Source organism: Pelecanus crispus, chromosome 3 (assembly GCF_030463565.1).
Source record: "Pelecanus crispus isolate bPelCri1 chromosome 3, bPelCri1.pri, whole genome shotgun sequence".
Taxonomy (NCBI): domain Eukaryota; kingdom Metazoa; phylum Chordata; class Aves; order Pelecaniformes; family Pelecanidae; genus Pelecanus; species Pelecanus crispus.
This window is the reverse complement of record NC_134645.1, coordinates 35,518,712-35,531,832: the sequence shown is the minus strand read 5'-3', so window position 1 is coordinate 35,531,832 and position 13,121 is coordinate 35,518,712. Positions and strand designations below refer to the sequence as shown.

Genomic DNA, 13,121 nt, shown 5'->3' with positions numbered 1-13,121 from the left:
AGCAGATTTAGTGCAGTCACACTCAACATGGCAAAAAGGGAAGAATGTCCCTCATATTATATCTTCCTATCAAATTATACTTAATAAGGTGAAGGTTTGTGGGGGTTTCTGTTTTGTTTATTTTGTTTTTACAAATTAGAAAACAACCTGTCAATGGTGTTTTTCTACACTGCCTGGTTAGCTTAATCTTATCCACACAAATGAAATGCAAAACTTACAGAAAAACATCATAAAGAAAAGCATAAATATAAAGCATATATAAAAACATATATAGAGAAACAGCATATGGAACATCTATACAATCTCATTTTAGGCATCTACCTTTAGGCTTTGTCATGTGGTCACCTATTCTTTTATGACTGCAGGTGCCCAAACTGAAAAGGTTACCCACTTCTAGTCTGCTGCCCACCACCATCTTTCCATCAGAGGGTACCACCTTTTAAATCTGTCAACCTGCATAATCCCATTGTGTGGGTTAGGAAAGACCAGCCGATTAATCAGCATAAAATTAGCCACCTTCTTTTGACTGACACATGCCAGTAGTGGCACACAAGTGCACTGGAGGAAAGCAGTCTTGTGTGAACAGGTAAATGTCCATGCCTTAGATGTTCTGGAGGTTTCATGGTCAACAGAGGACATTCATGCTCCTAAACTAGGTTAGATGCTATAAGACCTAATACTACATGTGTTTCACAAAAAAAAGACCTATGGAATGAGTGAAAATTGGATCTTGCACAAGGAGAAACCCAAGGATAAAATACACCAGATATTTCCAAATAGGTAACTAATTTACTTGTAGAAAAAATTACCTATTGATCCAGGCACTCTGATCTAGTCAATCTAGAGTGTGCAATTAGGCATGGTCAGACATAACCCTGTATTTGTTTTTACATCTGGTCCAAAAATTTATCAAAGGGCAAAGTTATGGCAACTTCATGTTGCACACTGAATTAGGGAGAAAATAATCAAGAAAAAAATGTAACGAAATAAACTTTTTTGCTGTAACCTTCACTATTTCAAATCACCAGTTGCCTGACAACATTAAGACCTCACAGACACTAGATAAACCTTTCCCTGCTACCCCGCATCCTAACTCGCAGGGATTCATTCATTCTTGGCAGAGTTCCAGCAGGGTCTAAAGCTATGTTTCTGTGGCTGCCGAAAGCATCCAGGAGACACTGAAGTGGCCTTGGTTACAGCAAGGATGGTATAAATAGAAGAGCTGAAGCCTCTCTCTCTCTCACCATTCTCATCCAGTTCTATTACCACAGTACTTCAAAATCATCAAAGTTGTGCAACAATCCATTTCATCCTTTCTGCTCTAATTAGGCAATTCTACATGTCTGTCTTGATAGGTAGGGCTTACTGAAGCACCTAATCAGTTTCTGGAGGGGCATCGTAGTGCCAATCCAAATGCTTATTTAAACAGAGCCATAGTGCCAAATCCAGCATATTCTGCAGCAGCATGGAAACAACAGAATCTGTGAGACACAGATTGCCTCACACACTCTTTTTTTTTTTTTTTTTTTTAGCAGCCTTCAATGTGAAGGAGCACTTGTCCTGTATTCATCCTGTGTAAGCTTAACAGGTCTAGAGATTAAAGCACGGGAAGCATTTTATATTATTGGGCTTTCCTGGCAAATAAAACAATTACAGCAATTCCAGTACAAGCCCTTCCTGAAACTGTGCTAACAAGGCTTTGAATCTTAAAAACTGCATTTAAATCAAATGATTCATTTGCAAACCCATCACACGCAGCACACACGTAGTAGGTGTGGGTCATTTCATTGGAATTAGAAAGCAAATGTCTCTATACATGAGAGGTCACCAGTTGTTGTAAGTTAAAATCTTTTCACTGTTAGGCATAATTAAAATACTCTAACAGTGGTTTCAGTAATTTAAACATTGCGGTATTGTTGTAATATTTTTCTAGGCTTCAAGAGTTCACAATTGTTTGGTCCAATCAAATCTGGGAACACTGGAGAAGTTATCACCCATCAAGGTAATTACTTTCAAGTTGAAATAATTACTCCATCAATGTTAATGGTCTTTCAACTTCAATAAAGCACTCACCTGCCGATAATCACAGCTAACCTCTTGCTCTCATGCAATTCCCTCTCTATTTAGCAGGTTATATTACAGCCGTTAGAGTGGTCACTTGTCCTGAACAGCTGCTGAATTTCACTTTGATCGGCTGTGAACCATAAAAAAATTAGTCATCTGTGTATGATTTCCCCCTAACCCATAAGCCCTTGCAGAGCTGAGGATATGATCTTTTGGCTGTATTAGGGCACTGCTGAGCAGCCATCTTGTTTCTGGTTTTGGCTACTTTCTGCTCACTAACAGCAGCACAGTAGCCTAATTAACTTTTGCCCTCCACTGCCGTTTACAGCTTTCATTCTTTGCTAAGCAGCACATCTTCTGAATTTATGGCATGTGCAGGGATTCCTCCATTTACTCTCATCTTGTTTTCTTAGATTGCACGCCATTTCCCAGGCATCTGAAATAGGCATATATAAAAAAGTTTCACTGGTCCCTCTCCTTGGCATATTTTTTCTTATTCTTGTGGCTATGATCTTCATTCCTTCTTCTATAAGGAAGTTGCCATGTACAGTCCTCCATACTGCATTACTGAATAACATTATGTACAAGGAAGTTAATACCTACGTGCTATGTCATCTCTAATGCTGCCAAATGCTCACTGGTATATATGAGGAAACATAAATGAAGAATCACACATGGATGTATTAAATATTTCTGAATATGACAAATAGAAAGGAACTAACTCTGGATGCAAGATTCCAGATATCTGTAAAATCCTGCATAAGAGGTGTGTGTATATGACAGTACTGGCCACTTAAGATTATTTCTGATATATTATATTTTATACGGAGTTTTTCAGCAAGTCAAATTTATTTATTATTTTTACTCTGGTTATATATTCAATATACAAATTACTGTCTGGTTATAACACCATAATCATGCAAGCGAAAGCCTCATCCTCCTACCAAAGTCTCTATTATTATTGCTATTCTGCAATATGTCTACAGATTTCCCTACCACAGATGAAGCATCTGCCAAGAGAGCTTGGCCGGTGTAGTTATATACCATCTCCCCAAATAATGTAAGGTAAGCCAACATATGTCCTCAACTGTTAGCATAGCTGCATCCAAACCAAAGGCTTTGCTGGTGCAGTGATACCAGCTAAGAGACGTGTTAATTTTTTACACCCCAAGCTGACATAGCTATGCCAAAAAAGGCTTGTAGGATAAATTTGGCCTGAGAGCCTCATACTGCAAAACACATTGTGAGTAGACCTGTGCTTCTAAGTAGGCACAGGTGTAGGATTTCCCAGGAATAAGGCCTTTAATGCTTACACCTATGTCTCGCATCCTGTAACAAGCACATTGTACTTTTAGTTACACTCTGCTGAGGCCGATTTGACACACGAGGCCCTGATTCTACATAATAATAATAATGGGGGTCACTGCCCATAGGAAGCAGAATTTTTCTTTATAACCCTCATCTCTGGATGCTTTTCCTTCTCCAAGCACATTCTAACAGCTACACATTCTTACATTTTTTACTCATCTTCTTGGCTTTGAATTCTCCCGCTCATGGTAAACAACAAAATACTTTATACAATTGTGATGGGAGAAACAGCATTACACACCCACAAAACATCTGCCAAGGAAAAGTCCAAACTTACCCAGTTTTACCTCGTAGCAACATTAGGAATATAACAGTTAAAGAGCCGTGATGCTTTGATGCCATTTGGCAGGTACTGGCTTTATAATGGAATCAGCTCTGGGTCCTATGTTCACAAGCTTAAGCCCTAAGTTCACAAGAGTGAGAAGCTTGCTTTGACAATCTAGTCACTTTATGCAGATTTCTGTAAATGAGAACTTACTGTCAATCCGTTCCTCTACAAACACATCTGTCTCATGTTAATGCTGTCAATAAGACACTAAATATCATTCTTGCTTTAAAATGAACTGGGAAGACATTGCGGGAGACACTTATACTGCTGTAACCAGTCTTGACTTGACTTTGCTCTGCAAATAAACCAGAATGTCAGTTTAACTTGCTGTCACCTAGCATCTGTCACTACAGTCCTGGCCAAACAAGCTAGGGAAATGGGTGACATTGCTCTTTAACTGTGGAGCATCAAAATGGCTCATGTGTACTTCACTTGCTTCTACAGGGCAGGGAGATCCTCCTTTTGTTTGAGTGGCAGCAGCTTTAGCTCTCAGAACTGAGTTCTCCTTTTTATCTCCATAGGCAGCATGAAATGTCAGGGCATCAGCAATAACCTTAAGGTACTGGATAGCCATACCTTTGACACATTAATTCAAACACAGATTAATGCACCTTAACTGGGGAGTGAATAGCTGCATTTTGGGAAGGCAGTGGCTAGGTCTATCAAATGGTTTGAAAACCCAGAAGATGCTTCTCATTTGGCTCTGGAAATGGATGGAAACGAAGCTGTCAAATTAGAACAGTCTGCAGGGATATTAGCAAGAGCTTAATTTGTATCCTGCAGCATCACAAGGACTGTATTTCTACTTTAGGTTTTGGTCAAGCTTTATGTCCTGTGGCAGACAACCAGCGTGCAACTGACAAGAGGAAGGGTGGTATCGGCTACCGTGATTCTAGCACTGCTTTTTTTCTGGAATAATCTAATGGGATAAGAATGGAGTATAACAGATTAAATAAAGGACCGAACTCATTGCTTGCTTAATACTTTAAGTCTTGCTTGTAACATGGAAGCTTGTGTGAGAGAATGACTAATGGCGTCTCCCACGAGGGAGCTCCAATAGAGATGCTTTAGGAGATTAAATGATTTAGCCTAGTACCCCTGAAAGCTATATTTTAAAGGGGCAGAAGTTTAATCATTGGAAAGCTAGTTCCTTCGATAAAATTACATTTTAATTAAAGTGTCTCATTCACAAAGCTACAGTTAGGGGTATATCAGCAATTTCATGATAAAATTCTATTTTTAAGGTGTTATAACTTTGAAAGTTGTTGTCCAGGTTTTTGCCTGCTGGAATAATTGACCTGACCTCCTGAAGATATCTTTGATAACAGGACTCCATGCACTTTATGTCAATAACTTTGATTCAAAGCTTTAGCTGTTCTGCTATATTCAGAAGAGGTAGGATTCAGATCTCGGCTCCTTAGTATAAATCAGCAACAATTCTATTGAGTTAATGTAGTTGCAACAGCTTAAAGGGAGTGCAACTGATGGAAGAGCTGTGCAGAAAGGTTTCTCCCCAAAGGGTAGTAAAATATTTAAAAATAAAAAAAGAGGGGAGCAAAAATAATAATCAATAAATGTTCATGACAAAGGACAGTAAAAAACCCATGCAAGTCAGCTTTGCTGCAACACTAGTAGAACAGCTATACATATGCTGCCAGAATGTCATTTTGATTCAGGATAGTGTTTGGGGAAAATAAAGGATTTTGGAGCCAGGAAAATACTAATTCAGTAAATAATAGCTTGTTAATTTAAAAGGCTTTTAACTGATGCTGTTAAAGAAACACACTGTGGCAACATTATTTAAAAGGCCATTTTGGTAGGTTTTATTACCCACAATACAACCATCTTGGACATTTTCTGTTGTTGTTGGCATGCTTAGAAGACACTGCAATGCATGACCGGCCAGGTCAATTCCGATGCTCAGCAACACATTGCATGCTGCTGAAGCAGAGTGTTAGGAGAAGCCCTGCCATTTCGCTGGTATTGAAATGTTAAGTGTCCCATCACAATTATGATTGTGATTATTTCTTTTAAAACAAGTTAGGGGAGCTAAGTACCCATATCCTACTGAATTTCTGTAACTTTAAAATCCCAATCTACTTTTTAAAACCTAACATACTGTACGATGTGAATGCAACTATTTCAGAAGCCAAAAGTATATATTCCTATCATTCAGTTCAGGATCTGTTTTCTTTCTCAGAAAAAGAAGTATTACAAACTTAATCCATTTAGGCTTCCAGAAAGCTAGACACAAAACTGCTTTGGAACCATATGATCACAAGAGTAGGTAAGATTACTGAGCTGGAAACTTCTCCCACCTTGTCATGTCGAGATTTGTCTAAGGGAGTTACTTAAAGGTTACCATTGGGTATGCCACAGAAAGCTCTTTAGGATCCTACTTGAATGTCAAACAGCTACTTTATAATTGGGGTAATTAAGAATTTTGGGGATTTCTGGTGTTATTCGGTACAAATGTGGTCTATGAATATCATTTCGGGAAAATTCTAGGTTTATGAAATTGAGGTGGCACTGCTGAGGAAACCCAACTTTATTACAACCTCCTTAAATATTTTCTAAAACTTATTTTCAAGAGACAGCCAAGTACAGCAGGTATCCTAATACACAGCAGTTCTGTTTAACTATCTATAAACTGTCTTTCTGTAGAAAGACTAGAATGTAATATATAGGTGGGAGGAGCAGTGGTAACTGCACAAACCATAACCACTTTGGTCACTGATTTACGTAACATTGTTAGTTCACAAAACAACCTGCCCTTTCCTGAGTCTAACCCTCCACATACTGAATAGAAATGTAATATTTACAGACATTCATGTTTGGAAAGTCCCTTGAAGGGAAAGACATGTTAACAGTGCAAAGTAACGTTCTAATATAAGTATATGTAATGAAAGTAAAAGTAGATCTGCTTTTATTACTGATGAATTATGAGGGGAATATGCACATTTTTTGCATATATGAACTATGTAATTACTAATTAATTAATTAATTCACCTTGTGATTCCAACCAAATTTCAAAACTAGAATTATATACAAGGAGGACCGATTTTGTTGTTCTTTGTGCAGATCCTGTGAAACTGTTTTGACAGACAAAAAGCTCAGGACAGTATTTTCAGAGTGGGGCTGACAGTTAGATACATGTGCTTAATTCCTCCAGACATGACTCATCTGTGCTTTCGAGTAATCCACTTGACTCTACCAGGAATTAGATATTAATGTGAAATATTTCAGTCTGCATTGAGCCAAAGACAAAATTTAAACCAGCAAAACTACTGGCAATTGGAAACCCCACTTTTCCAATCGGTGTTAAATGTGATTTTAGAATACCACAGAGATCAAAGCAGAGTAAAAAAACTTAAAACTGGTTTTGTGGTCCAGTTCTTACCATTACGGTTAGTGCTGTAACAGCTGGGATGCTAAATGTTGGATCGCTGCGTTTTTCTTGATAGACTACTCGATACAAAGATATAACACCATTGGGAGAAACAGGCTGGGTCCAGTTCAACTGCACTGAGTACGCACTTGTTGCTTGTGCCCAAGGGGCTCCCAAGCCCCATGGGGAAGCCTCCAGAGTTTGGGTTGAAGCCCACAGGCTGTCCACTGACCCCACAGCATTTTGAGCTCTGACACGATATTCGTAGAGAGTAAAAGGCTGTAGAGCATCGGATGCGTCAATAAGTTCCAAAGCTCCTTCAGCCCAGATGAACAAAAGCAGCTCTTCTTGACTGCCCACAGGTCGTCTGAAATTAAATCAAAGGCAATGTGTTTAAAATTGAAAATAACTTTAACACTCCATGGTAGTAGATCCTGAAGTTCTAAGTTCAGCCTGTACCTCAGAAAAGTACAGAATTTATTTCTATACTTTACACACACACAAGGAACTGCTTATCTATCTTTGTATTCCCCTGAACTTGTGTTAGGTGCTGAGCGTGAAGAGGAGATTTTTGAGGCAATCATTTAATTTTTCTCCTTTATCTAGAAGAATACTATAAAACATGTCAAACAAGGGTGCTGTCACAGTCCATAGTAGCAGAGTAGCAACACAACAGCATACTGTCCTGTGTGTGTCCAACACATCAGATATGAGACCTTCAGAATTCAGAATGTGAAATTTTAAATCCATGTGTAGTTGCTAAGTAATGGGTGCAAGTTTCCAACATTTCTGAAAATCAAACTATTTATGGAGGTACTTACCTCAGGATCCCTCATTTATGGAAAACTTATGACCAATTTACTTGAGAAAAATGTTACCTAGTGAACAAGGGGTAAATATTCTATCATGCCCTCAAAACCAAAGCCCTGCACTTTTAAATTCTGGTTTGATCACAAAAAATACCCTATTTTTTCTTGCGAATGGAGTAAGTAATCGTTTGTGCATAAACTTAGCAGACTTTGCAGCTCCACCACAGAAACTCATTAAAATATCACAAGTAGTGCTTTCTACTAGTAAACTACATATTTTTTCCAACGCTGTTTTTGTTTAAAAATGCAAACTTAAGGTATATGAAGACAATTCACTGTATAGGCTTTTGGCACAATGGGGTTTTATTTTTGTACATATGTATATATATCTGTATGTACATGCATGCATAGAGATATATATACACGTATATACTTATATATAGCATTCCTACTACACATCTGCTTGTGTTGGCCCTGGTGATATTCTGAGTATCAGAGGAGATAACAGATGATCCTCAGCCCCTTTCTAATGTGGTCCCTTCTAGTATATAATTTACAACAGTTGTAATAAGGCAAGCACTCATCTTCAAAACAGAGTTATCAAATCAATTCTTTCACTTGGCATAAAAATGTTTGTGTGAAATTAAGTTGGTTACATTTAAACACTGTGATAAATCTCAATGACGGCTGTGCTGTACTGCACATGAATTTAAGTATTTCCCCTACTCTTCACAGGAACCTTGGCCTTTGCAAAATGTAAAAGCACTTTCACCCTCCATGCCAACAACAAAAACCAAATTACATTATCTGCCACTTTTATTGCAAACAGGGCAAATTTGCAGAAGTAAAATTGGTTTGTTTGACTACTGGGTGTCATCATCACTACACACACAGAGAAACTGAAGAACATTTCTTTGGCAAGAGAAAAATCTGTATTTCACAGAATTCTGTCAGATTTCATTTTGTTAAATCAACCCCAGGAATTACTTTAAAAATACAAAATGCAACAATTTTTTAAAACTGATAATCTTAGCTGTTTGTAATAATATATACCCAGGTACTTACATGCAAATATGAAGAATATAATGAATACATGTATGTACACATCCGTTCATTCTTCCTTTGTGTATATGCATATATAAGGCATGCATGAATACATTATTTTCTTACATGAAGATAAAGAATTTTTGCTAAACTCTGAGATAAGCAGGTTATATGGACACTGTTTAGTTTAAAAGGGTTAAAGTGTGATTTTAAAAAACAAGAGTTTTGAGGTACAATGTCTCTCGTGTAGGGAAATAGGCAAATTGTAAGACGTGTTGATAGTGAGAATTGGATGGCAGAACTGGGTGAAGAATGGCAGGTAGAACAGGCCGGAAAGATTCCCTAGCAATTCTCTCTCTTGCAACAAAATGTCTGGAAGAGTTGGAGTACAAAACTTCCCATTGACCCCAAAATTCCAACAGCTATTTTTAATACACTTCCTCATACTCTACCGTAGCGGCAAATTAAGCCTTATGCAGAACTCTCCCTTAGATGCTGTTCACTGACTTAATCCAAGTCACACAATTCTGAAAGGTGAATCATTACTATGCTTTTCTCCTGCACCTAAAAACATAGTCTTTTCCCTGTGTACTCAAAAACATGCCTAAAAATAAAATTTCTGTAGATAAGTGAAGAGAGAGCATATTTTAGTGCAATAAAGTCACATTTAGTATGTCTTGTCTGACCAAGCAGTATGGCACTTAAATGAATACAAATTTATGTTTCATAAATTTTCGAAACTCTGTGATAAACAGTTTTTTCACACTGAAAGATCAAATATGCCACCAACTGTAAGCTCATCCACAAGCAAAGCTGTACAATGTAGTCTGGTTAACTATTTAGATCTTATTACTGCTGAATATTTAATGAATGAAACTTATGGTTAGGTAAATGGTTCCATCTGTAGTGCTAAAAACCAGAATATCTTCATGTATGAATAAACTTTGAACAGAAGTGGTTGAACAGTCTGTAATCATTTCAATCGTCTTAAGATTTAAGATTCAACTGCTCATTTAACTGGAAGTGTTTCTTATGTACAATGAGCTGCAAAGGAGAATAACATTTCCAAGAGAGCAGGAAGCTGTCTCTTAATCTGCATAGTCTGATTTGCTGCTTACATTCATTTTAAAGATGCTCAGATACAGTTATTTTTATAAGGGCAAATTCTCCCTGCCCCACTGCCAATCTGAGCCAGATGACATAAAGAGAAGAATATAATCTTCTTTGTGACAGATAACTACAGAGCTGTAAGCAGAAGACTGCAGCAACACTAACTGCAACACTCGCCCCTCAGCTTTCTTATGTGGAAGGAGACTCAGTGAATCCCTGAGGTCTTGCAGGTCAACCTAGAATTATTCTTCACATTTACCTTTCACCATGCAACAGAAATACATGTTTTAGCAGTACCTGCTGTTTTACTTTCCAGAGTGGCCGTGTTATTTCTAGAAACACTAAGAAGTCCTGGGGTAAAATTCAAACAATTGGGGAATCACACTGTCAAATGTGAGGGAATAATGTAACATCAACAGTGCTCCCCCTCTACAGTTTCACATCCAATTAAACAAAGCAGCCTCACTTACCGTTTGGATTCAACAAATCTATACTAAGTAGTAGTTTGTATATTTTTCTTTTTTTTTTTTACAAGTTTTGATGTCAAAAAGTGAACAAAAGGAATTTGAGATTATTGCATGTAATATGCTAACTCAGTTTAGGTATATCAGTTACAGGTATAAATAAAACCCTTCAGGAGTTCTTATACTCAATGGCATATCCATTCATAAGAATTCTTACATTAAACCATCTACTAATACATGTGCCTTGGTAGATGTCTTTGGTGCAGCTCATGGTTAAGGGTATAAGGGTAAGCAATGAATTAATCATAAAGAGTCAGTCTAGAAACCTATACACTGCAAGTCACGACAGTCAACAGCCACTGAGACATGTCCTCTGTCTGAAATTGCCTGTTGATTTTTCTGTTACATTTTCACCATCAGGATTGCTCAGCTAATGAGAGCTACATTACAATCTCACATATATATACTAAATAATATAATCTTTCTGAAAAATGACGTAGACACTTTGACAGAAATTCAGACACTCCCTTAAGCAAGGTACGAACCAAAATACTTATAATTTTACAGGCAATATTTCTTTAAGAGTCATCTCATGTGCATCCTACACAGTGCATGCTGGTGGACAACAGAGAGCAGTTCCATTAGCTGATGTGGCCTATATCTTATTAAAATACAGCAAGAAATACATCACCTATTTCCATAATATTATTTTTCCAGACTAGCAATTTCTGTGGTTGTCACAGGGATGTTATGTAATGATGAATGGGAAGAGAAGTAGATTGGGCGATTGTCTCATGAACCAGATCTTTTCTCATTCACAATTTCTTCTAAGTTGTGGTCCTTGCTAGAAAAGTTTAAAACCCTCAGATCTGTGTTTAAAACTGCTATATGAATCAAAAATAAAATGTCACCCTCTCTTTTATCATAAACTAACATTGTAATTTTTTGGTTTCTAACAAAATGGCTGCAAACTTGCACGTGCTTTTATGATTCTAGAGGAAAGCACGAGTCCTGCCATTTTAATGCAAAAATTTGCACACACACTAGCTCCCCAAGCATTCCAGGTTTTGAGTTAAATGAATTTATTTTGGTGGTGATGCAGTAAGGAAGAGGCACATGATGAAGAAGAAATTACATGCCATAACCTCCCATAGAAATACTGCAGTCTTGCTGCTATAATAATGTAAGGCTATGTGTGGCTACAAAATGAAAAAGAACTATGTGCTTACATCCCATTTCTGATTTTTTTGCAGCTATCTGAGAAAGATTTGATATTGTTGTTGTCTAAGCACATTTAAACTTCAGCTGAAATAACTGCCAAGTGATTCATGCCTATGTAGGTGAATATAACGATTGTATCTGGAGCCCCAGTGCGCCATTTTCATTTCACTTTAAATAAAAAACAAAATGTATCTATGTCAGTCAGTGCCCTTCTGCTGTACTCAGAGGTATCAAACAGGCTACAATTATGATTGTGAAGTGATTGTGTCACATTGGAGGAAGGTTTATTGCTTTTGAGTCTGCTAGGCAGTAACACATTCTGTTTCATATTACTCTTTATATCATTGTTTGGCTGTGACTAGAATAATCAAATGCCATCAAATGCTGTCAAATTCAATTTACAGTATTTTTCACTGAAGCAGGCTTTCTGCATTATATTTCCTGTTTTCCCTTTCTATGGCTGCCACAGAATAGCAGCGGTAATCATCAGCTTTATTTACAAAACCAACAGAGTGAAGAGATGTCTTGGGCTATAACATACCCTTTATTCCTCTTTATACAGGGGGGGGGCTTGGGTTTTTTGATCAGACAATTAAAAAAAGCAAACAAAAGGATATTTCAAGAGAGCAGGAATTTTTAGAGACTACTAATATGTTTAAGGCAAAAGTGAATTTATATTAATTATCACTGCTGATTCCGAAAGGTAATTCGATTCCCTGTCTTCTCAGCCACAGCTCTAATATAATAAAATGTCCCAAGCTCTTCATGGGAGGCTAGGTGCAGCCCAGCATGTGTTTGCCACACATATTTAGAGTTGGGAAAACCAGGAACTTCAGACTTTAAATTCTTCTCCAATACATGGCATGAGTTTTATATTCTCTGATTTTCTGAAGCTATTCAAGAAGGTCCCTTCAGCGAGCTTTTAAAAAAGGGTCAATGGGCACAGCAGATGTCAGTGCTCTGCTACTTTGATACTTCCCTAAACACAGCTATCTATATAGCAAAATCCTCACGCAGAGCTTATGACGCTCTTCATAGGGAGCGAGGGTATGTCAGTCAACCACCTAGACAAGGCAGCTGAATACAAACACGAAGAAACATAAACAGATGCACTGTAATCACACTCCAGATTACTCACTCATAAACAGGAATATAATTTATCTCAGAAAATTGATCTGTGTTAGGAACCTAGATACCTTTTTTTGCTTTTGAAAATCTCAGAAATGGTGAATTACTCCTCTTTCCATTCCAAAATTCTCAATTGTCTATCAGAGAGCACTGAAGAATGTACCTAGTGGTCTGGGTAAACACACAGAGAGTATCGA

At 37.5% G+C, this 13,121-nt stretch overlaps 1 protein-coding gene across 1 annotated transcript in view; it reads right to left on the bottom strand.

The window, feature by feature from the left end:
- Nucleotides 1-13,121, bottom strand: part of USH2A (usherin) — a 398,473-nt gene that overhangs the window by 46,833 nt on the left and 338,519 nt on the right. The window contains exon 60 of the mRNA XM_075707636.1: nucleotides 7,161-7,515. Within this exon, the coding sequence (XP_075563751.1) occupies nucleotides 7,161-7,515 (355 nt within the window). The remainder of the gene's footprint in view (nucleotides 1-7,160; nucleotides 7,516-13,121) is intronic.